The 26,149-nt window shown below is 47.9% G+C and overlaps 1 protein-coding gene across 2 annotated transcripts in view; it reads left to right on the top strand.

Annotated features, from left to right (window-relative positions):
- Window positions 1–2,195: 2,195 nt before the first annotated feature.
- The window catches only part of OTOF (otoferlin), a 161,976-nt gene continuing 138,022 nt past the window's right edge, over window positions 2,196–26,149 (top strand). For both annotated transcript variants that reach the window (XM_035110531.2, XM_035110530.2), the window contains exons 1-2: window positions 2,196–2,274; window positions 20,103–20,161. In XM_035110531.2, coding sequence (XP_034966422.2) covers window positions 2,196–2,274; window positions 20,103–20,161 — 138 coding nt within the window. The remainder of the gene's footprint in view (window positions 2,275–20,102; window positions 20,162–26,149) is intronic.

Raw genomic sequence — 26,149 nt, 5'->3', positions numbered from 1 at the left:
TTAGAAGACATCTGAAGGCAGCCCTGATTAGGGAAATTTTTTTATGTTTGGTGTTTTATTCTGTTTTTAATATTCTGTTGGGAGCTGCGCAGAGTGGCTGGGGAAACCCAGCCAGATGAGCGGGGTATAAATAATGAGTTGATGTTGTTGTTGTTGTTGTTGTTGTTAAAAGAGCACCCTGGGTGAGGAAGGGAGCATAGGCACCTTTCTCATGGTGTCCCTGACTAGGGCACCTTTCCCCCAAAGTGGCCTTCAGGCATTTCGGACAGGAATCTTTACCCGTGGTTCCTGCATTGCAGGGAGTTGGACTAGATGGCTCAAAAGTTCTTTGGTTTTATGTCAATGCACACCAGCCTATAAAGGTAAAGGTAAAGGGACCCCTGACCATTAGGTCCAGTCGTGACCGACTCTGGGGTTGCGGCACTCATCTCGCATTATTGGCCGAGGGAGCCGGCGTATAGCTTCCAGGTCATGTGGCCAGCATGACAAAGCCGCTACTGGCAAACCAGAGCAGCACATGGAAACGCCGTTTACCTTCCCGCTGTAGCGGTTCCTATTTAACTACTTGCATTTTTGACGTGCTTTCGAACTGCTAGGTTGGCAGGAGCTGGGACCAAGCAACAGGAGCTCACCCCGTCACAGGGATTCGAACCGCCGACCTTGGCTCAGTGGTTTAACCACAGCGCCACCTGGGTCCCTATAACAAACAACCAATTTAGATTACTCAAACTACCAAGTTAAGAATGCAAGAATAGGATGGCCTCTACCTTGGATGGGTTTAAAAGGGGATTTGGACACTCCAGTCCTACAGAAATGGCCTGTGTTCACCGTCCCTCTGCCCAACTTACATTGCAGGGTGGCTGCAAAGGCGAAGGAGAAAATGAATGTCAAATTCTGATTTCCTATTGAAAATGGCTGTGGAAATAAAAGCCAAGAACGATCACCTCCGGGAATCCCCCAAGCAGGGCAGGAGGACAGCAGCCTCCCCGCTCCACTACTGGTTCCGAGCAGCCGGGTCTCAAGGGTAGACTGCTTCTGCAAGTGGAGGTTCATCTTCAAAGCTCTTGGAACAAGTCCGTGTGGTGTAGTGGTTAGGGTGTTCTGACTAGGACCTGGGAAAGAGCAGGGTTGCAATCCCCTTTAGCCATGAAGCCATGGCCTTGGTGGTGGTGGTGGGGAGTCACTGCTTCTTAGCCTAGCCTACCTCGCAGGGTTGTTGTGAGGATTAAATGAGGAGTGGGGGGAGAGAAGCATGTATACCGCCTCGAGCTCCTTGGACGAAAGGTGGGATTTAAATGCAATGGAATATATAAGAAACTTAAGCAAATCTCTGCCCTGCTTGGGGGATCCCTCGAATCGTTTGCTGCAAAACCAGGGTGGACCTGAGTATTCCGCAGGGCTCCATAAGAGCAAGTCATCCTCACCGACCCAGGCGCCTGAAGCATACAGAAATGAAGCGGGCAGCGCCGGATCCCCTGTGCTTTGAGGGGTGGGGGTGGGGGAAACCGAGACGACAAGAGAGGCTCAGCATCAGAATTTGGGGACCCTCCTCCCTCCGCCCGCCCTCGGATGCGCCAGCTAGTTGCGTGTGCTGCAGCCTGAAGGAGCTGGGCTATATATGCACCCCATTCCCTAAATCTTCAGAGCAGCAACAGCAGCAGCTGGAGAAGGCAAAGCCCCCTCTCCCCCTTCTTTGTAAGGTGCAGCAGCTAAGCGGTTAACCGCAGCCAGCTGTAGCTCCAGCCGCCCCTGGATGAAGGCAGCGGGGAGATGATGCTCCTCCGTTATCCCTGAGACATCCGCCAAGTTGCGCGCGGCTGGAGAGGCTGCGAGGGAGCGCTGCTGCTGCAGCAGCAAAGGATGGAGGAGGGAGGAGGTGGTGGCGGCGGCGGGGGGACCCAGGGCAGAGGAGAGCTTTGCCCGTGAGCCAGGATACCAGCCGGAGGGTTGTGCAAAGAGAGAGAGAGCGAGAGCCGAGCGGCACTTTTCTGCGACAGCTCCTGAATAATTGAGGCAAGCAAGCGGCTTGCAGCGCTTGCGAGGCAGCCGAACCGTCACACGGCTCCGGGTCGCCTCTCCTCCTGGTCCACGGAAGGGAGGAGGAAACACCGACGGCTAAGGAGATGCGCCCTGGCTGGTCCAACCTTGCCAGTCTGTCGTAGCGACTGGGCTGGCATAGCAGCCCCACCGTCAACATGGCCTTGGTCGTGCACCTGAAGACGGTCACTGACCTGCGGGGCAAAGGAGACCGGATCGCCAAAGTAGCTTTCAGAGGTATGTCCACATGTGGGGAGGGGGGCTGGTACGTAGGGGGCACTGGGCTGATGTTGCATGCGCAGGTGCTCCCATGGGATCAAAAAGTTCTCTGCAGGGGAGTCGCTTTTGGGCTGCAGCCTCAAGGAGAGGGCCCAGGTGAGAGGGGGCTCTCTCACCTGCCTGCCACCTGGGGAGAAACTGGGGGGGGGGGGCACAATCATTTTGCACATGCCAAAGTTGGCTGGAGTTGATTTTCTTTTTTTAAAGGGGGAGGATTCTGGTGGCTTGAGATAGTCCTGACTGTGTGGCCACATCCTCCCAAAGAATAATGGAATTGTAGAGTTGGAAGGAGACCCCATGGGTCATCTAGTCCAACCCCCTGCAAAGGAGGAATTTGTTTGCCCAATGTGGGGCTTGAACCCCTAACCCTGAGATTAAGAGTCTCATCCTCTACCGACTGAGCGCGGTAGTCATGCTGTCCAAGTGGGTTATATAAATTGAGACAGATGGGGGAGGGAAGACTTGCTCCAGATCCTTGTGAGACCCTTTGCAAAAGCTTTTACTTATTGCGTATTCATTCTGTTGCTACCACACCTTTTCCTCCATGGAGCTCGAGGTGGCTTGCATTCCCCATTTAATCTCAACAACATCCCTGTGAGGTAGGTTAGGCTGAGAGTGAGTGGCTGGCCCAAGGTGATACTCAGTGAGCTCTATGAGCCAAGTGGGGATTCGAACCCAGTTCTCCTCCAGCTCCTAGCCTGACCCCCTCCCCACTACACTGGCTCTCCCCACATGGAGGAAGTCGCAGTTGCTGAAAGAGCCAGCTAGGTCCTTGCAGAGCAGACGCTTCAGGGTCGCATCCTGTACCACAACTGGGGTGCGGGAGAAGGAGGCACAGGAGTGCCCTGCCCCTCTGCCTGGGTTCAGATGCTTCTGCTGAAACGGCTTTCACGAAGAAAGCAGCAAGCAAGGAACATAGGAAGGAAGCGATTTGATACTGAGTCAGACCATCACTCTGTCTCCTTCAAACCCTTTTCTGCACTGGCTGGCAGCAGTGAAAGTCTCCAAGGTTTCAAGTTGGGATCTTTTCCCAGCCCTAACCAGAGATGCCACTGAGGACTGAATCTATCTGCATTCAGAGCTGCTGCTCCGACCACTGAGCTTATGCCCCTTCCCCTATTAGCCTCCGGAATCCGGCCTTTTCCCTACAGTCTTTCCAGTCCCAGTGGGGAACTCCTCCGATCACTTCCTCCCTCATTTCTGCAGTCAATAAGCAACGCCGTTTGTTCCAGCTGGCCTCTTGGGTCCAGCGAAGAGTCAGTGTGGTGTAGTGGTTAGAGCGCTGGACTAGAACCTGGGAGACCTGGGTTCGAATGCCCACTCAGTCTTGAAGCTCACGGGATGACAGTCACAGCCTCTTGCCCTACCTTGCAGGGTCGTTGTACAGCTTACCCTGAGGAGAGAGAGGGGTGAACCATGAACTCTTTGGAGAGGAGATCAATCGTGGGAGATCAAGGCAACAAAACCAGTGCCCTGTTCTGTTTTGTGTTGATCGTTGTGCTGCCTTTTGTATATTTGCGGGGGTTTTACTGTTGTTTTTGGTGCTATCTTAATTGGTGGATTAATTGGTGTATGGGTAGGGCCATAAAAATGTTTTAAGTAAGCAAACAAACAAACAAATAAACAAATAGCAGAGCCCAGACTGGTGAGACACAATTTAAGAAGGATGTGGACAAGCTGGGAAGTGTGCAGAGGAGGGCAAGCAAAGTGATCAAGGGTCTGGAAACTAAGCCTTATGAGGAACAGTTGAAGGAGTTGGGTATGTTTAGCCTGGAAAAGAGGAGACTGAGAGGAGATAGGAGAGCCGTCTTCAAACATCTCAAGGGCTGTCCCATGGAAGATGGAGCAAGCTGGTTTTCTCCTGCTCTGGAGGGTAGGACTCGAACTCATGGCTTCAAGTTACAAGAAATGAGATTCCGCCTAACATACCGGGGGGGGGGACTTTCTGACCGTAGGAGCTGTTTGACAGTGGAACGGACTCCCTTGGAAGGTGGTGGACTCAGCAGAGGTTGGATGGCCACCTGTCTTGGATGCTTCAGCTGAGATTCCTGCATTGCAGGGGGTTGGGCTAGATGTATTTCAGTGTCCCTTCCAAGTATATAGAATCATAGAATCATAGAATCGTAGAGTTGGAAGAGACCACGAGGGCCATCCAGTCCAACCCCCTGCCAAGCAGGAAACACCACCAAAGCATTCTTGACATATGCCTGTCAAGCCTCCGCTTAAAGACCTCCAAAGAAGGAGACTCCGCCACACTCCTTGGCAGCAAATTCCACTGCCGAACAGCTCTTACTGTCAGGAAGTTCTTCTTCCTAATGTTTAGGTGGAATCTTCTTTCTTTCTTGTAGTTTGCATCCATTGCTCCATGTCCCCTTCTCTGGAGCAGCAGAAAACAACCTTTCTCCCTCATCTATATGGCATCCTATATGATCCTATGATTCTTTGCTTCTGTGCTTTTATAGGCATCCCTGCTCCCTAGTGCTTAAATCTAGACTCTAAGACAGGCATCCCCAAACTTCGGCCCTCCAGATGTTTTGGACTACAATTCCCATCTTCCCTGACCACTGGTCCTGTTAGCTAGGGATCATGGGAGTTGTAGGCCAAAACATCTGGAGGGCCGCAGTTTGGGGATGGCCTGCTCTAAGAACTAGGAGGAAAATGCACCTTGTCCCTTTTTTCCAACTCCAGCCCAAAGTTCGGAGCCCAGCCTTACCTGGGGAGGTGCTATGCATTGAAGCTCGGACTCTCTGCAGGCCCAGCCTCTGCTCTGCTCCTTTCTTGTGATGTCTCCTCTAACACAACCTTTGTGCATGCATGTGTGTAGATTTCATCACACAGCTATTGCATCCGACGGCATGCACACGGGTTCCAAATGCATCGCTTGGCCCAGCTCCCCACCAGGCACCCACTGCATGGAGCGATAATTTGAGCTTTTAATTCCACAGCCGTTACGTCGGCAATCCTCACCAAGGGCCCTGCGAGGTAGGCCGGCAGTATTGTGATGCCCGCCCTGTGGAATGCCCTCCCATCAGATGTCAAAGAAATAAACAACTATCTCATGTTTAGAAGACATCTGAAGGCAGCCCTGTTTAGGGAGGTTTTTTAATGTTTGATGTTTTATTGTGTTTTTAATCTTTTGTTGGAAGCCCCCCAGAGTGGCTGGGGAAACCCAGCCAGATGGGCGGGGTATAAATATTTTATTATTATTATTATTATTATTATTATTATTATTATTATTATTATTATTACAACAACAACGTCATATTGTGGTACTGAGAGCAAGCGAGACTGACTTGAGCGTCATATTGTGGTACTGAGAGCAAGCGAGACTGACTTGAGCGAAGCCCTCCAATGAGTTTGTGGCTGATGGCGTGAGATTCAGACCGGGCACTTAGCAGCTCATGCTGAGCTCGAATATCAGCTTTCACACCCCCACCAGCACAAAACACATTGAGCTGGTGTGCTGTTTGCAGCATAAGAAGAAATTTTAAAGGAATTCCCACCTCTCGAAACCCCACAAGGGAAGTGGGCAAGGCTTGCATCTCAGAACACTGGTTCCCCAGGAGTGTGTAAAAGAGAAAATGAAGCTTTATCACAGAGTTCGAAGGGAACCTCAAGGATCATCTAGTCCAACCCCCTGCAATGCAATGCTCCCGCCAAGCTGAAAGATCTGCTTGGTTTCAGGCGACAGCCGAGGGAACTTCCCCAAGCATCTCCACCAGGATTAAAGGAATGGGAAGGGCTAAAATTCCCAGTTACCTGGTAGCTCTCTAACCACTACACAGGCCTACCTCTTGCGTGCCCAAGGGCTCGCAGGGCACACAAGAAGTAAATTTGCCCACCCATTCCAGGTTAAATCCCCAGCATCTGCAAGCAGGGCTGCAAGAGAGCCCTGCTTGAAACCCTGGAGAATTGCTACCAGTCAGTGCAGCAGTATTGACCTATTTTGGCTCCCTGGTCTGACTTTGTATAAAGCAGCTGTGAGGGACAGGGGATATCGCGAAGTCCCTCCCCTCCTGAGTTCAAGCCCATCCCCGAGCACAGGGGAAAGCAGAGAGAGTTCCGATTCCAATGGGGAAGCAGGAAGTCGTGTCCGAGGCTCAGGCAAGGTAGAGGAGCCAGGGTCCCAGGTGGGACAGGAAGGGGCGAATAAGGGGGGGAGACCCATCCCCCCAACTCCGGAATTACGCAGAAAGAGGAGGGGAAAGAGGATGGGTCTGCCAAAGCTTTTGTGTTGGAGAAAGACGCGCCAAAAGCCATTCGGAGGTTCTGGAACCGACTGACCACATCACTCCGTGTAAATAGCAATGACTTCAGCACTGTAAATACGCAGCACCAATAAAAGAATAAAATGCAGAGCTGCGTAGCGTCGTTACTCTGAAGTAGCCCACTCCGGCCACTGTGACAGCAGCTTTCTGCATTCCTAAGTTTGAGGGAGTTGGGTACAGCTAGAGAGGCGACTTGATAGCCATCTCCAGATGTCTGAAAGGCTGTCACGTGGTAGCTGGAGCAAGCTTCAGGTGAGGAAGATCTGAACCAACAAACCAACAGATTCAAAAAGGGCATTTTCAGGGAGGGTAGAATTAGCCTGGAGAATAGAAGACATGAGCTCCCTCCTGAAACATCTGAAGGGCTGCTCCATTGGAAGATGGAGCCAGCTTGTTTTCTGCTGCACCAGAAGCCACTTGTGACTCTGAACAGGGCACAGAAAGTGGAAGAGAGGCGTATTCTGAAGTGCATTTTCGCTCCAGCTACGGTGGTCCTTAAACTTCGCTTTGTTTCATTGCCTTTGATAAAGGCCAAGTGCGACTGAGTCCCAAACCCTATTGATGACAGCTGAGTACCATTTACTGGCAGCACACAGGGAACCCGCTCTGGATTTGTGAAGGGTTTGCTCTAGTGTAGGTTGGATGGCGCCTTGTTTGCCTTCATCCGGCAACTCCTGAAGCTAAGCTGGTGCCAAATATATTGCTCTGCTTTCCTTTGGACCACCTCGGCAAGGCTGGGGGGGGGGTCTTTGTTGGATTTTTTGAATAGTCAAGTTACTTTAGAGCCGGTCTAATGTAAATACTGTCTCTTTAAGAGAAACAGGTGCAGGTGATTTCTGTTAATTGCTCCCAGGCGTGGGCTCTGCTTCTTGTATATAAGGCTCTGCCAGAAAGCCTTCTGCATCTCTTAGTTAGATCTTTCAGTTTGATTCATCACTCTCTCAGTTGTAGATCACTCTCTCAGTTGTTCTCAGTTTAAGAGATTCCAAGTTGAATCTTAGTAAGAGAGACTCTCTGTTTAAGAGATTCCTTAGTTGAATCATAGTATGAGAGTTGCTTAGTTATACAGTGGAACCTCGGTTTATGAACACCTCGGTTTATGAATTTTCGGTTTATGAACGCCGCAGACCCATCTGGAACGGATTAATTCACTTTCCTTTACTTTTAATGGGAAAGTTCGCTTCAGTTTATGAACGCTTCAGTTTATGAACAGACTTCCGGAACCAATTACACCCATGTTTCAGTTTATGAACGCTTCAGTTTAAGTACTTCGCGGACCCGTCTGGAACGGATTAATCCACTTTCCATTACTTTCAATGGAAAAGTTCGCTTCAGTTTATGAACGGTTACTCCGCGGACCGTCTGGAACGGATTAATCCACTTTCCATTACTTTCAATGGGAAAGTTCGCTTCAGTTTATGAACGCTTCAGTTTATGAACAGACTTCCGGAACCAATTGTGTTCATAAACCGAGGTACCACTGTAATGCTAAAAAAGGTAAAGGGACCCCTGACCATTAGGTCCAGTCATGACCGACTCTGGGGTTGCGCGCTCATCTCGCATTATTGGCCGAGGGAGCCAGCGTATAGCTTCCAGGTCATGTGGCCAGCATGACAAAGCCGCTTCTGGCAAACCAGAGCAGCACATGGAAACGCCGTTTACCTTCCCGCTGTAGCGGTTCCTATTTATCTACTTGCACTTTGACGTGCTTTCGAACTGCTAGGTTGGCAGGAGCTGGGACCAAGCAACAGGAGCTCACCCCGTCACAGGGATTCGAACCGCCAACCTTCTGATCAGCAAGCCCTAGGCTCAGTGGTTTAACCACAGCGCCACCTGGGTCCCGTTAGTTATAATGCTAGTTTGCTGTTAATTCTCGGATAGTTTAATGGGAGGTTGGTGGGAGGTTTTGAATGTGGATAGATAACATTGCTAAGAGAGAAAGCATTTATCTTTAGTTTAAAGTCTCTTTAGAGTCAGTTTGTTTTTCAGTTACAGAAACCCAACAGTTTGTATTTTCATCTGCATACTTTTACAAGTGTGCAGCTAGTAAGGGGTTTCATATAAGGGAGATAATTCCCTACGCTCTTAGTGGTGTTTTCTTAGCCAGCTCGACTTCTGACTGTGTATACTCTGCCTGAAGCGTACTTTAAAGGGCCACTGAAAACTGGGATATATGATTTAGGTTAAGCAGGTTTCAATATCCAGTTTTCTCCAATATTATTCTTATCATATACAGGTATATATATAATTATATTCCAATAGTCTTGTCATCTGGTCAGCCCAGGACCTCTGGACGCACTGCCTGTGGGAATGTTTGGGATAGTAGGAGAGGATATATTGATTAAATATTATCCTTCCTCACTTATGCTAGTGAGCTAGTAGCAGAGCACATTCCCTTGTACATAGCAGGAAGCAAGTTGATGGATTCCTGAGAATCATTTGAGTTCAGCAATCCAGTCTGGCTTGTCCAGATTGGGTTGTTCCTGGTGAATCCCCTTTAGCTAAAGGTAAAGGGACCCCTGACTGTTAGGTCCAGTTGTGACTGACTCTGGGGTTGCGACGCTCATCTCGCGTTATTGGCCGAGGGAGCCGGCGTACAGCTTCCAGGTCATGTGGCCAGCATGACAAAGCCGCTTCTGGCGAACCAGAGCAGCGCACGGAAATGCCGTTTACCTTCCTGCTGGAGTAGTACCTATTTATCTACTTGCACTTTGATGTGCTTTCGAACTGCTAGGTTGGCAGGAGCTGGGACCGAGCAACCGGAGCTCACCCCGTTGCAGGGATTCGAACTGCCAACCTTCTGATCGGTAAGCGCTTCTGTTTTGCACATAATAAAATGAAATCACGTATAACCAGCAGCGTTGTTATAGAACTCTGATTAAAAGGAGACAGCAGAGCAATTTCAGAAAAAGTTAAATAACACCATACAAGGAAGCTGCAGAGATAAGAGTAAAATTCAATTTATGTGGCTTTCGCTGGCGTTTTGAACATGCTTCTTATCTCAGCCTCTGTGCCGCAGCTGTGAATTTAGCAGCTCTGAGCAGGAAACCCTGCTCTTGAGTAGACAGAATAACACAATCATAGGATTGTAGAAGTGGAAGGGATCCCCTGGGGCCATCTTGTCCATCCCCCTGCAATGCAGGAATTATAGCGGAAGAGATCCTGGATGGCAGGGGGCCCTCCAATCTTTGCTTGAAGACCTCCAAGGAAGGAGAGTCCACAACCTTCCGAGGGAGACCATGCCAGTGCCAAACAACTCCTGCTGTCAGAACGTTCTTCTTGGTGTTTAGTCAGAATCTGCTTTCTTGTCACTTGAAGCCACTGGTTTGTGTCGTTCCCTCCAGAGCAAAGGAAACAAGCTCGGTCCATCTTTCATGTGACAACCCTTCAGATATTTGAAGATGGCTCTCATGTCACCTCTTAGTCTCCTCTTTTCCAGGCTAAACATACCTAGCTCTTTCAACCATTCCTCATCAGGCTTGGTTTCCAGACCCTTGATCACCTTGCTTGCCCTTCTCTGCACATCTTCCAGCTTGTCGACATCCTCCTCGTATTGTAGTACCCAGAACTGGATACGGTATTCCATACCATAAGTCTTAGGAATATCTGTGAACTGATTTGCACCCCCCCCCCAAAAAAATCCCTTCCTTAATTCAGCATACAGACATATGTCAAGAATGCTTTGATGGTGTTTCCTGCTTAACAGGGGGTTGGACTGGATGGCCCTCGTGGTCTCTTCCAACTCTATGATTCTATGATTCTATACATGCTATGATATAATTCATACTGGCATAGATCTCCTGTTCTTTGTCTGTCCCAAATGCATAAGCTCTTCTTCGTAATTACATAGTAAGAGCAAAGGATACCATGGCCAAATTAGATGCAATAGGTTTCTGTCCATTCAGGGTTATGGTTGATCCAGTTGTCCTTTGCACTGTTGCATCAATACTGCGCCTATGTATCAAACTTACATTTTTTCATAAATATTTATTGAGCTTGAGGTTAATGGTTTCAAACATAAAAGGATGTCATATAGAGGAGGGAGAAAGGTTGTTTTCTGCTGCTCCAGAGAAGCGGACACGGAGCAATGGATTCAAACTACAAGAAAGAAGATTCCACCTCAACACTGGGAAGAACTTCCTGACAGTGAGAGCTGTTCGGCAGCGGAATTTGCTGCCAAGGAGTGTGGTGGAGTCTTCTTCTTTGGAGGTCTTTAAGCAGAGGCTTGACAGGCATATGTCAAGAAGGCTTTGATGGTGTTTCCTGCTCGGCAGGGGGTTGGACTGGATGGCCCTTGTGGTCTCTTCCCTGTGTTTTTTTTTGGGGGGGGGGAGCACCTCTTCAAAACATCATTAGAAACACTAAACGTTTGGGCAAGATGTTGATTCCTCTGCTCACAAGTCACTTCACCCTGTCAGGGTTCCCAGAAACTGACAGCTTCTTGGTCTCCTGATGCAGAAACAGTTTTTTTTTCAGAGCACCAGACCTTAATCTCCTGATCAATAGCTGAGATTTATGTCTGACCACCATCTATCTCCATGTAATTATCTCTGCCAGCAGCCTGCCAGCATAAGACGCTCAATCTGCCATGTTCTTCCGCTGGAAGTTATTATTACGATTATTTAAATATGATTCTCCCTGACGATGTCTTTAGCTTTCCCTGTTTTATCCGTAAGTTGCCTTGAGTCCCTGTCAGGCGTGAAAGGTGGGGTATAAATGAAAGAATGAATTTACTGAACATCTTAAGAACAATTCAACCCAAATCATTGAATGGTTCAATAATAATTCATGGAAAGGGGAGGCAGGCAGGGTTGCCGGGGGTGGGGGGCTCTCTGCTGCAGCTGTGTCCATGTGCAATCTGGCTAGCCGGATGGTTGGGGGGGGGGGACAACCCTCTGAATCTACAACCACCCAGGCTCGAGAGGCTTCCTGCCAAGCTCTTCAGCCATGAAGTGAAGCCTGCAGGCCAGCTGAGCTGAGCGTGAGCGCCTTGCTGTGAAATCCACCTGCAAAAAAACACATAGAGGTACCTGCTTGCCTGGAGCTCCAGATTTCATTTGCTGCTGACAGAGGAAGTGTTGAGACGCCTTGCGCTGTTTCCCTAGAACCGCAGGCTGCAAGATTCCTAGCCGAGCATCGCGCAGGCCAGGCTCTGTTCTGTACACCAGCTGCTTGGCGGCGAGCCTAGGGCTTGCCGATCAGAAGGTTGGCGGTTTGAATCCCCGCGACGGAGTGAGCTCCCGCTGTTTAGTCCCTGCTCCTGCCAACCCAGCAGTTCGAAAGCACGTCAAAGTGCAAGCAGATAAATAGGTACCGCTCTGGCGGGAAGGTAAATGGTGTTTCTGTGCGCTGCTCTGGTTCACCAGAAGCGGCTAACTCATGCTGGCCACAAGACCTGGAATCTGTACGCCGGCTCCCTCGGCCAGGAAATCAAGATGAGCGCCGCAACGCCAGAGTCGTCTGTGTCTGGACCTAATGGTCAGGGGTCCCTTTACCTTTACCTTTACCTGAGCAACCTTACCAAAGCCTGCTCGTGAGGAGACCCTCCCTGGGTCACCATGTGAACCACAAGGATTCTCCAGGGTGCTCCCTTCTTCTTTAGGAAAAGATATCTTATTCCTATTATCGGGGAGGGGGGTTTAATTTTGATACTATACTATACTGTGGTACCTTGGTTCTCAAACTTAATCTGTTCCAGAAATCCGTTCCAAAACCAAAGCATTCCAAAACCAAGGTGCGATTTCCCATACAAAATAATGTCAAATGGATCAATCCATTCCAGACTTTCCCTAAAACAGCGATTTAACATGAATTTTACTATCTACGTATCTAACGAGACCATTGATCCATAAAATGGAAGCAGTAAACAGTGTCACACTGGGTTCCACACAGTCGCAAATACAAAACAAAAAGAGCTGAAAATAAATAGCAAAAACAGACAGACCTCAGCGTAGCACTCAAAACGGAGCATGTTCGGCTTCCAAAAAAAGTTCGCAAACCGGAACACTTACTTCCAGATTTGCAGTGTTTGGGATCCAAGTTGTTTGAATACCAAGGTGTTCTAAGAACCAAGGTACCACTGTTTAAATGTGATACTGCAAGCTCACCCCTCTCACTGAATTTGTATATATATTAATGGTACATATGCAAAAGGCTGGTTTATAATTATACTTTGGGAATGATTCCTGTCCTTACGTAGCTGTATTGCTTTATACTTTCTGCATGTCCTATGATGGTATTATAACCCAAATCATTGGGTTGTACGTTATAAATCAAGGAGTTGTTTCTTTTTTGCTTTCCAATGGACTCCTTATCAATAAAAAGCGTTTTTTTTTTTATTCTGTGAGTGTGGCCCAGAGGAAAAAGTATGGGAACCACAGATCAGCCCCGTCGGTTTCTGTGTTGTAACAGCCTTCAGCAGAGGAGAGAGCAGCCTTTGAGCAAAGGAGCTGGGTTCAAAGTGTGCTCTTCATCTCTGTTGCCTAGAAGCTTCAGATCCCTGCTCGCTGATGAAGCTTCAGGGGGCTTCAATGTGCTTGCCAGATGGAAGGAGCAGCCACAGTAACACTGGGAAAAGCTGCACTCCACAAGCTCAGCCTGCCTTGAGCCTTTTCCAGGCTTCTCTCATTTCATGTTCTGGCTGTTTCACAGACCCTCCAAGTGCCCCTGTTATCCAGAGACAGCCCCGGATTTCAGAAGCCATCCTGGTTTCTGATTTGAATGTTCCACTTTTCCTTAGGACACCCCTATTTTAATTGGAGAAATATTGGAGGGTATGGGACGCCCCTATTTTTACTGGAGGGTAGGGAGTTATGAGACCCCCAAGCAAGGAGAATAATAATAATAATAATAATAATAATAATAATAATAATAATAATAATAATAATTCTTCCCCCAGCCACTCTGGGCGGCTTCCAACAAAAGATTTAAAATACATTAAAACATCAGTCATTAAAAACTTCCCTAAACAGGGCTGCCTTCAGATGTCTTCTAAACATCAAATAGTTGTTTATTTCTTTGACATCTGATGGGAGGGCGTTCCGCCGGGCAGGCGCCACCACCGAGAAGGCCCTGTGCCTGGTTCCCTGTAACTTCACAACCTGAAGGCAGCCCTGTATGGGGAAGATTTTAAATGTTTAATGTTTTTATATATGTTGGAAGCCACCTAGAGTGGCTGGGGCAACCCAGTTAGATGGGCAGGGTATAAATGATATAATAATAATAATAATAATAATAATAATAATAATAATAATAATAGTGTAGGGTGTTCCCATTTTCATTGGGGAAATGTTGGAGAGTATGGTTTCAGAGGTCGGGGGAAAAGCATAGCCAAGAGGCCAGGAGAAATGAGAGCTCCAAACCTGGAAACGATTTCCAGAGGGGTCCTGCCTATTAGGAGCAAAAACAGCAGAGAGTTTTGTGCCACCTTGAATACTAAGCATTATATTTTTAGAGAAATTCATGGAGGAGAGGGCTATCGATAGCCACAGTGGCTCTTGCCCTGCCCTCCACAGCCGGAGACAGCAATGATTCTGAATACCAGTTGTTGGAAATTGCAGGAGGTGAGAGTTTGCTCCCCATCGCTTGCCCTCTCCTCTATGAATTTGTCTTTTAATCTGCGATGACCATCACGGTCTCCAGTGGCAGTGAGTTCCATAGTTTAACTATGTGCTTTGTGAAGAAGGACTTCCTAAACATTAGGAAGAACTTCCTGACATTAAGAGCTGTCCGGCAGTGGAATTTGCTGCCAAGGAGTGTGGTGGAGTCTCCTTCTTAAGCAGGGAGGCTTGACAGGCATATGTCAAGAATGCTTTGATGGTGTTTCCTGCTTGGCAGGGGGTTGGACTGGATGGCCCTTGTGGTCTCTTCCAACTCTATGATTCTATGATTCTATGACTTTCTTTTTTCTGACCTCCAGGTGAGCCCTGGAGGCCTGGCAACCCTGCTATTGTCTCCAATTACCCTGGTGCTCTGATCCATGCCCAGCAGCTGCCCCCATTCAAATTTCCCACAGTGCCTACGAAAGAGGGCATTGCGAGGAATTCAAATGGCAGGTGCTGCTTGCCGCAGACCAGAGTGTTGCTACTTCTAGAGGTGCCACCAATGCCAGACACGTCCAAGGGTGCCCACCGACATGTGAGGGGGCTCAGGAGAAAGCTCCTTGAGTGTGTGTGTGTGTGTGTGTTTGTGGAACCCAGACCCAGCTGTGTTTGTCCAACCTCTGGGTTGGACTAGATGACCCTTGGTGTCCTGCCAACCCTGCAATTCTATGCTTCTGACTCCCACCAATTTCTCTTCTCTCATTCTCTCCAGCACAGCCAGGCCTGACTCTGCTCGATATCCTTCGTTCCCCATGAGATCCACCTATTTATAGGTCCTCTCGCTTGCTTCACAGTTTCTCTGGGTTTTGTTCACTGGGTTGCCTGCCACAGACGTCTGTGCGTCACGAGCAGGTCTGGGAATTGGGGGCTGTCTCCCTGGGGTGCCTCCCCACTCACTCCTTGAGGGTGTCACATCCCCGCCGAGTTTTAAAACCCCGCCCTGCGCGTGTTTTCTGCGAAGGCTGCGAGGGCCACATGGGTGGGGTGCAGGGGCCGGAAGGCAGCACCTGGAGGCTACACCTCAGCTTTACACAAGCCAAACCTATTGCCTTGGCACCACCTGCCATGGGTTGATTCCCTTACCTACTGGGTCACTCTTTTGGGGGGTCTGCCAGAAGGAGAAGCATAGAATTTGTGGGATGTGAAACACATAGCACTCAAGTACAACATGACTGTTGTACCACAGAGCCTAGGGCTTGCCGATCGGAAAGTCGGCGATTCGAATCCCCACAATGGGGTGAGCTCCCGTTGCTCGGTCCCAGCTCCTGCCAGCCTAGCAGCAGCCTCGGCCAATAACACGAGATGAGCACTGCAACCCCAGAGTCGGTCATGACTGGACCTAATGGTCAGGGGTCCCTTTACCTTTACAGTCGTATCTCGGGTTACGAACTCGATCCGTTCCGGGTCGCAGTTCGTAACCCGAAAAGGTCGCAAACCGAGCGCCATTTTTGCGCATGTACAAAGTGCGCACGCCGCTTCTGCGCTTCTGCGCACGACGAAAACACTTCCGGGGGTGCGGAGTTCGTAACCCGAACTGTTCGCAACCCGAGCGGTTCGTATCCCGAGGTACGACTGTACAACATTCCTTGAGGGGACATGCAAGAGGACGCTTTGTACCAGACAGTAGAAAACTTCCTCTTTCCTTCTAGGCTGGGACAAACTTCCTCTCCATGTGACTAGAGGTGGGCGTGGCCTTACCTGCGCAGGTAACAAAAGGGCACGGCAGGGAGCACACTTCCTCTTTCTCTCTTCTCTCATCTTCATCTTTCGACGTGTGAGCAGCAGTGACTGCCTGTTTGCAGTCACATGGGACTAATTCCCACATGGGGTAGTTCCACGTGTATATATTTGGTAACCTGCCACAATCCAATTGTGAACTGATGATACTTTGAGTAAACTTCTTTTACTGACTTTAATTGAGATTGTCGTGTCTATTTTTTTAAAGAGAGACAAAAGGGAATTACCAGGAGTCCTATATTTAAAAGCTTAAACAAGCTTGCAACCAGCTAACCGCTGTGCCTTTAAAGGGGAATGTTTTAAACTCTGCTAAGTCATAGAACTTGCTACCGCGAGTTAGGAAGGATATTGTTAAACAATATGCCCTTTCCTGCCTCCCTGAACATTCCCACACCGACAGGAATAACCTTCTAAGTCTCCGCCATTCCCGATGCAAATTGGAGGCAGCTCACAGCAATATTAAAACCAGAAACAGCAAACAGGATTCTCCGGCTGGAAGCGGACACATTTAATAACCGCCAAAGCCTACCGGCTTTGAGAAGAGGGTTGATTTCGATTTGGCGGTAGATGGTCTTAACATTTTAATAACGTTTCTCGTCCCTTGCCATGTCATAAAAGTTGCATTCAAAGAGGAGTCTCGGCAATGGAGCAATAAAAAGCGAATGCAAATTTATATACATGCCCAGGATGAACAGCTTCTCTCCTTAGCTTTGATATATTTATCATGAAGAAATACAACCTGTGCTGTTACTAATGATTGTACAACCAGTACAATAGGCAACAATTATGCACACAGTTAATATTCTTGTTCAAAAACAATTTTTCACCATTTATCAACTTTGCGTGAATAAGACAACTACTTATTTTGATGTATTTAGAGCAAACGAGTCTGATCAAATTATTATTATTATTTAATGAATTTATATACAGTGGAACCTCGGATTATGAACACCTCAGTTTATGATTTTTCGGTTTACGAACGCCGCGGACCCATCTGGAATGGATTGATTCACTTTCCATTACTTTCAATGGGAAAGTTCGCTTCAGTTTATGAACGCTTCAGTTTATGAACAGACTTCCGGAACCAATTACACCCATGCTTCAGGTTAAGTACGCTTCAGGTTGAGTACTCTGCGGACCTGCCTGGAACGGATTAATCCACTTTCCATTACTTTCAATGGGAAAGTTCGCTTCAGTTTATGAACGCTTCAGTTTATGAACAGACTTCCGGAACCAATTACACCCATGCTTCGGGTTAAGTACGCTTCAGGTTGAGTACTCTGCGGACCCGCCTGGAATGGATTAATCCACTTTCCATTACTTTCAATGGGAAAGTTCGCTTCAGTTTATGAACGCTTCAGGTTGAGTACTCTGCGGACCGTCTGGAACAGATTAATCCACTTTCCATTACTTTCAATGGGAAAGTTTACTTCAGTTTATGAACGCTTCAGTTTATGAACAGACTTCCGGGACCAATTGTGTTCATAAACCGAGGTACCACTGTACTGCCCTATACCTGGAATTGTTCAAGGATGAGATGTAATGCAAAAAGGGGCCCTCTTTTTGTGTGAGATTCTTCTCCACTGCTTCTCCGAGGACGTCTCCATACACGGGTTTATTGATTTACACTATTTCTTAATATATATATAAAATATATATTAATATATATATATTTAAAATCTCTAAGCGGTATACAGAAAATGAAAGCAACAACAGACAACTTAAATCACAACAAACACTACAAGAGCACACTGCTCTCGTTCAAAAATGTCACGTTATTCCATTGCTAATACATGTAAAGCAATGTCAGGCCTTTTGCGCTGTGACACACCCTCAACCTATTTGGCCTGTGGAACTAATTGCAGTCGTTAACACTCAACAGGTTTACCATACCCATTGAGTCAATCACCCATCTCCTACTACCCTCCTGAGAAAAACCCCACCCCACCCTCCCACTATATATAAGGATCTGGTGACTTCTGTTTCAGTGTATCTGAAGAAGTGTCCATGCACACGAAAGCTTATACCCAGAACAAACTTTGTTGTTGTTTAGTTGTTTAGTCGTGTCCGACTCTTCGTGACCCCATGGACCTTAGCACGCCAGGCACTCCTGTCTTCCACTGCCTCCCGCAGTTTGGTCAGACTCATGTTGGTAGCTTTGAGAACACTGTCCAACCATCTCATCCTCTGTCGTCCCCTTCTCCTAGTGCCCTCCATCTTTCCCAACATCAGGGTCTTTTCCAGGGAGTCTTCTCTTCTCATGAGGTGGCCAAAGTATTGGAGCCTCAGCTTCAGGATCTGTCCTTCCAGTGAGCGCTCAGGGCTGATTTCCTTCAGAATGGATAGGTTTGATCTTCTTGCAGTCCATGGGACTCTCAAGAGTCTCCTCCAGCACCATAATTCAAAAGCATTAATCCTTTGGCGATCAGTCTTCTTTAAGGTCCAGACTTAGTTGGTCTCTAAGGTGCTACTGGACAATAAGTTTATTTATTTCGACTGTGTCAGACCAACACGGCTACCTATCTGAATGTTTTACTTCTGTTGGAATCCAAGGCTGCCGCTAAGGGAGAAACAGGGGTGTCAAGGCCGTGAACCCCCTCCATCGTAGGCTCAGGTTGTACATATGTGTAAATAAACCATCTCTATATATAAAAATGTGAACTGGGTACGTCCCTTCATCTCCAATGTTCAACAAAACCGCTTGACTGATAGCATTGAAATTTGGACACAAAGTCAAATGTGACTACCCGAGTGACCCCATACTGTTTTCAAAGACAGATGTGTCACCTACGCCAGGTAAAACTCAAAAAACCCCGTGTTTCAGAACTCACAAATCATATGAAACTGCATGCTGGGAGCACAGGAGAAGTTGCAAAACAGCACCCTCTAGTGACAGCTACACTGGTACTGCACCTAGGAAAGCTTCCCTCTCCACAGCATCTCGGCTCGGCTTTGCAGACTAGGCCGCTTTCCAGACTAGACTGAGTGGAAGTGGGGGCTCGCCTGGGTGGGGGAGGAGGAGGCGGGATAGGTCATGGGTCGGGACAGGGTGGGGGCATTCGCGGGGATACGCCTGTGTAAACATAACATGCGTAAAACAGGGGGACTCTGAAGGTGAGGGGAGTCTGAAGGGGGGCTCTGAGGCTGCATTTAACAGACTGAGTCACAGCAACGCGTGGCAGGGCCAGCTAGTATATCCTAAAAGGAATCATGAATCTTGGATAAGCCCTACTGGACCCCTGGGATCTCCCACCACTCAGAGACTGAGGGTGGTGTGTTACCCTCCTTCCTTCCTTCTTTCCTTCTTTCTTTCTTTCTTTCTTTCTTTCTTTCTTTCTTTCTTTCTTTCTTTCTTTCTTTCTTTCTTTCCATACACACAACAAACTAAATACAGATTAAAACATAAATGTCTGGGTAGGCTCGTATAAATCAGAATGTTTTTTGTAGGCCCCGAAAAGAGAACAGGGAAAGCATCCGCTTCGTGCCGATAGGCAGGGAGTTCCGCAGTGTAGGCGCTGCCACAATAGCTGCCAAGTCTCCCGTTTCCCCTGGGAAAACCCCCCTTTTACTTACCTTTTCCCGGTGGTCCCCCGTATCACTTCGTCTCCCGTTTTTCTCCGTTATTTTCTCCTGCCGGTGGCCATTTTTTTCTTTCCGATTTGCCCTTCTATGGGCACCAAAAATGGCCACCACCAGCTTCAAAAGTCGCATCTACGCATGTCTGGAAGTGCATAGATGTGACTTCCGGTGTTGGCGGCGGCCATTTTTGATGGCCATAGATGGGCGGAGCAACACCGGAAGTTGCGTCGGCACACTTCCTGACATGCGTACAAGTGACCTTCGAAGCCTGCGGCGGCCATTTTTGGTGCCCATAGAAGGGCAAAGCAACACCAGAAGGGCATCGACGCAACTTCCGGTGTCAAATGGCTGCCGGTCCCGGATTCTGCAGTCCGGAACTTGGAAGGTAAGGCTGCCACACTCAAGGATGGAGCGGAACAGGTATTCTGTGGCTCCTGGAGCAGTGCCAGTTCCCCCAGTTGAAGTGGCTCAGTGGGTGTATATATGGAGCAAGGCAAACTGATGCTAAGAGGACTTCTTGGCCCAACTCTCAACACGTTCTTCTGGGTTCTGTGCTGTTCTGCAAAAGCTAAACGTCTGTTTTTCTCCTTGGCTCCTGCAGGCCTCTCCTTCTACACCCGAGTGCTCGAGAACTGCGAGGATGAAGCTCCGTTCGATGAGGTAAGGACGGAGGATTTTTTAAAAAATCTGCAGCAAGGAGTGTTTGGGAACAGCCCTGCCTTAGACTAAAGTTTCCCACAATGGGTGGTACAGCTTTCTAGGGGGCAATGGGGGGCGCTAAGAGGCGAGGGGGTTGCTGGAGGTGTGAATGACTTCTCTGACTTGGAAAAGCTGGTATCGCTCGATCAATTAATCCATTTTGTGGAGTTAATTGAACCAGGTAGTTCTAACTGGATGGGATAATAATAATAATAATAGACATGCAATTAATTGTTACTATTTTGGATTTTATGATCTGGTTATCTTCCTTAGTGGGCTGTGCAAACTGCTATTCTGAATAATGCTTTTTATAGGGGATGAGTTTATGGAACCAAGCAGGTGGCCGCTCCAAAATGTTTGGTAACCACTGCTCGAAGGGATGTTGGGCATGGTTTAAAGTGCTGGTTTTGAAAACCCTAAACCATTTGGAACTAGGATGGTAGAAGAACCACTCACTCCTGTCCGTCAAGTGAGATGGTTGCCTGACTCTTACCATCCAAAGCGAGGCTGGTGGCAAACAGGATCAGGACGGGGCCTTTGGCGTGGTGGCACCAAGACTTTGGAATCATCTTGCCAGGGAAAAACACTCAACCCTTATTTTGATGGGACTTTAAAAGCGTTCTGTTAGGTGTGTCTCGGTGGGGATGAAGATGAGAGGGACAGAGATCTCCAGGGAGTTGTTTTCTTCTTTGCAATTCTCCATTTTTAAAATTTCCATTTTATAGTGTGTGCAAATATCAGTGCTTTTTTCTTTTCTGGAATGGATTGTTTGAATTGCACCATCCACTTCGTTGTGGGAAGGCTAGAGCGTACAGTTTTTAAAAACAATGTTGTTATACGATGCCTGCTTTCCCCCTTGGCACAAATTTCACAGAATCATAGAATGGGAAGGGATCCAAAGGGTCATCTAGGAAGAAGTAAGGACACCCCTGAATTGAACTAGATGACTGTTCTGGTCCCTTCCAACCCTACAATTCTATGATTCTATGATGATTCACCTGGCAGGTGTGTATCACAGGTAATGTGCTCAGGACAGTCCCTGCAAAAATATTCCCATTTCCCAGAAAGTTCAGTCCTAGCCCTGCACCCTTGGTTTATGTGCGGAAGGGAGAAAGTATGAAATATGTCAGAAAGCAACGCAACACTTTTCAGGCAGGATGATTGCCCAGATGTTCCGTGGGCTGATCTGAGAAAATATCTGTGTGCCTCCTTCGGATGTAGAAATGATGTGTCAGACAGATTTTTAAAGCCTCCCTTTTTTACAGGTTTTGAAAGCTCGAGAGGAAAATGCACTGAATATTTGAACAAGCTGCTGGTTTCTAAAGAGGCAACAGAGCCACAGCAGCTGGGTAGAAAAGTTTACAAAAAGAGGTTTCTAAAATGATGCCTGGCATAGGGAAAGTGGATGGAGGAAAGGCTTTTGTCTCTCTCTCACTCTCTCCTAACGCTAGAATTCGCGGGCATCTTGGGAAGTTAAATGTTTGAAGATCCAGAGCAGAGAAAAGACTTTTCCATGCAGTGCGTAGTTAAACTGTGGAACTCCCTGCCACAGGAGTCAGTGATGGTCACCCACTTGGATGGCTTTAAATGAGGATTGGACCATTTCATGGAGGAGGAGAGGGCTATCGGTGGCTCCTAGCCAGGATGGCTTTGCTCTGGCCCCACAATCGGAGGCAGCAACGCTTGCTGGAAACCGCAGGAGGGGAGAGGGCTCTGGTGCTCGGGTCATAGAATCATTTGTAGAGTTGGAAGGGACCCCCACGGGTCATCTAGTCCAACCCCTCTGCAATGCAGGAATCTCAGGTCAAGCATTCGTGACATTCTTAAGGGGTTTCCCATTAGGGCATCTGCTTGGCCACTGTGAGAACGGGATGCTGGACTAGGTGGGCCACTGGCCTGATCCTGCAGGCTCTTCTTACCATCTCGAATAGCTAGGGAATTGCACTTCTGCCCTTTTTCATGTCACATCTGGGCGGGCCGGTTGGGGTTCCATGGAGGGGATGAGTAATGGGCACTCTGCGCATGTTCCAAAGGAAACTTTAAAACTTAAAAAAAAATTCCTTCACACACACACACACACACACACACACACACACACACACACACACAAACAAATACCCTTGGTGTAGTGAGCCTTCCTTTGGCAACAGCCAACTCAAAAAAGACTCCCGTCCCTGACCGTGACACACTTTTGAGATGGTGGCTAATTCCTCTGTGGCTACTCCCAAAGTTTATCTGCCGAATTTTGCGTCTGCAAAGCTGATTCTTCTCCTCTCGTTACATAAACCTCCGGTGCTGCAAATCCTTACATAACGGCCTCCCTCACAGCACCGCTTGCCAAGTTCTTAAAAACACTCAGGTTGCAGGAGACGGGTCCCCCTGGTTCTCCCTTCTTCCACCTCTTCTCTCTCTCTCTCCCTCCCTCCCTCCCTCCCTCTCCTCCTGCCACTTTGCAGCAGATCCGAGATCTGCTGCAAAAAGCTTATTTTCGCTTGCAACCTTCGGAACCGGTCGGCTGAATGCAGAGGTGTCAATGTTGAAGGAGGCGAGGGGGCTGCTCCTTGCCTCAAGGCCACCTTGCCTGCTGAGGTTTGGAAAGGGCAACGAGGGGGCAGAAATTCATTCCTTTATTTGCACTCCCCACTATGTGCAAACCGGAATTCAACAGCTGCCCTTTGAAAATGTGTTCTTTCCTGAATTTTCTGCAACACAGTTTCCCCGAGCAAAGCAGGTGTCCCCCTAAAGTGCATGTTGTTAGGGGAGAACATGAGGAAGAAATGTTTGTGTTGGTGAAAGCAATGCACAAAAAGGCATTATGTTAGGGGAAATCTCATTGCAAAAAGGCATGTCTTTTCCACACAAAAAGTACAGTTGTGAAGTGAAACGCACACACAAATATGTGTGGATTTTGACTTCTTTAAAAAATCACAGACTGATGTGGTAATGACTGGAACAATAAGAAACTGAAATTGATAGTCTTCCATCACTACCTGTCTCGCCAGAGTGGTGCATGCTCTGGTTATCTCCCGCTTGGACTACTGCAATGCGCTCTACGTGGGGCTACCTTTGAAGGTGACCCAGAAACTACAACTAATCCAGAATGCTGCAGCTGGACTGGTGACTGGGAGCGGCCGCTGAGACCTCATAACACCGGTCCTGAAAGACCTACATTAGCTCCCAGTACGTTTCCGAGCACTGACCTTTAAAGCCCTAAATGGCCTCGGTCCAGTATACCTGAAGGAGCATCTCCACCCCCATCGTTCTGCCCGGACACCGAGGTCCAGCACCGAGGGCCTTCTGGCGGTTCCCTCCCTGTGAGAAGCCAAGTTACAGGGAACCAGGCAGAGGGCCTTCTCGGTGGTGGCACCTGCCTTGTGGAACACCCTCTCACCAATGTCAAAGAGAAAAACAACTACCAGACTTTTAGAAGACATCTGAAGGCAGCCCTGTTTAGGGAAGCTTTTAATGTTTAATAGATTATTGTATTTTAATGTTCTGTTGGAAGCTGCCCAGAGTGGCTGGGGAAACCCAGCCAGATAGGCGGGGTATAAATAAAAAATTATTATGTGTGATGCAGCAGCTAAAAAAGCCAATGCAATTCTGGGCTGCATCAATAGGAGTATAGCATCTAGATCTAGGGAAGTAATAGTACCACTGTATTCTGCTCTGGTCAGACCTCACCTGGACTACTGTGTCCAGTTCTGGGCACCACAGTTCAAGAAGGATATTGACAAGCTGGAACGTGTCCAGAAGAGGGCAATGGAAATGGTCAAAGGCCTGGAAACGATGCCTTATGAGGAACGGCTTAGGGAGCTGGGTATGTTTAGCCTGGAGAAGAGAAGGTTAAGGGGTGATATGATAGCCATGTTCCAATATATAAAAGGATGTCATATAGAAGAGGGAGAAAGATTGTTTTCTGCTGCTCCAGAGAAGCGGACACGGAGCAATGGATTCAAACTACAAGAAGATTCCACCTAAACATTAGGAAGAACTTCCTGACAGTAAGAGCTGTTCGGCAGTGGAATTTGCTACCAAGGAGTGTGGTGGAGTGTCCTTCTTTGGAGGTCTTTAAGCAGAGGCTTGATAGGCATATGTCAAGAATGCTTTGATGGTGTTTCCTGCTCGGCAGGGGGTTGGACTGGATGGCCCTTGTGGTCTCCTCCAACTCTACAATTCTATGATTCTATTATTATTATTACCTGGAGTTCTAATGTAGAATTAAGGCTCCATGTAGAATTAAGAAAATTTCGGCTGGGTTCATGCAGGGGGAAACCCCACCACCCCCAGGAAGTTTGAACTGCCCACAGGTCATTTTCTTTGTTTTGAGTGAGGCTTGCAGAGAATCCCTTACAACCCAGCTGAAAGCAGAAAGACACATGACCTTATCATTTATCAGAGCTGAGCGTAGCATCGAGGTTGCCTTTGTCCCAAACTCCAATCTTAATTGGACTTTTGTAATGATGTGTTTGATCACTTTCACATTCTCGTTTATCTTGCATGCTCATCTTAATTGGCACCAGCGCCCGAAGGGGTCCTTCTGCTAGGCCAGAAAGGGTAACATCTGCAGAATGACATGGTCATAGATTCCCAGCCTCCCCAAGCTCTCTACCCTCCTGTTCCCAATTGAGTTACAGTACTCAAAGAAAACAGAACCCCACTCCCCCATTCCTGCCACTTATCAAACAGCCTCCAAAAGTTCCCCAGGTTTCTCTGAAGCCTCCTTTGGTTGTTGTTATGTACTGAGCTGAATCCTAGAAGTTATTGTTGTTGTTTAGTCGTTTAGTCGTGTCCGACTCTTCGTGACCCCATGGACCATAGCACACCAGGCACTCCTGTCTTCCACTGCCTCCCGCAGTTTAGTCAAACTCATGTTTGTAGCTTGGAGAACACTGTCCAACCCTCTCGTCCTCTGTCTTCCCCTTCTCCTAGTGCCCTCCATCTTTCCCAACATCAGGGTCTTTTCCAAGGATTCTTCTCTTCTCATGAGGTGGCCAAAGTCTTGGAGCCTCAGCTTCACGATCTGTCCTTCCAGTGAGCACTCAGGGCTGATTTCCTTCAGAATGGATAGGTTTGATCTTCTTGCAGTCCATGGGACTCTCAAGAGTCTCCTCCAGCACCATAATTCAAAAGCATCAATTCTTCGGCGACCAGCCTTCTTTATGGTCCAGCTCTCACTTCCATACATCACTACTGGGAAAACCATAGCTTTAACTATACGGACCTTTGTTGGCAAGGTAGATTTGGTAGATTGATGTTAAAGATAAGATAAGATAAGATATCTTTATTGTCATTGTCCCCTTGCGGGAACAACGAAATTACTCGGTTGCTACATCCACTCAGATAAAGCATTCCGCATAATCCAAAATTACAAGAGATTCATTTGAACGACAAGGGTGCGTTGGATCTCTTGATATGTCTAGTGCTTTTCTATGGCACCTGGTGGTGTAGATTTGTTCTAAGGTGGAGAGTGAGCAGCCAATAATTCTCTAGGTGTCAGAGTGTTTAGGATGATCTGAGACCACACAGAATTCATGCAACAGGAAAGGAGTTTGCTCAAATGGAGCTACAGTTACAGAAAACCAGGATATTCTCCTCTGGAGCAAGATTGGCAAAACAAAATAGATATAAGCCTGTTTCAAAATGTGGCCAGCCAGTCCTGCTTCATTAAGGGCTTCTTTTGCTCATTTGGTGGTGGTGAAATGGCAATAGCTATGCAACGTAATTTCTTGTTTGGAGAGGGAGGGTCCGTTTTACCAAGCAGAGCGATCCCCCTTCCAAACTAGAATGCCTTGGAGAGGCTGTCGGGAAAGTTTTGACAGGCTTCTGGGTTTGCTGAAACGCCAAAAAGAGCCTCCCGAAAGTCAATTATGGGTTGCCCGGCAACCAGCAGGCCGCCAAACACCCAGATGGATGAGCAGATGAACCGAAGCATCTGCCTCCCATTCATTC

This window comes from Zootoca vivipara, chromosome 3 (genome assembly GCF_963506605.1).
Source record: "Zootoca vivipara chromosome 3, rZooViv1.1, whole genome shotgun sequence".
NCBI lineage: Eukaryota > Metazoa > Chordata > Lepidosauria > Squamata > Lacertidae > Zootoca > Zootoca vivipara.
This window is presented reverse-complemented; position numbering and strand designations above follow the sequence as displayed.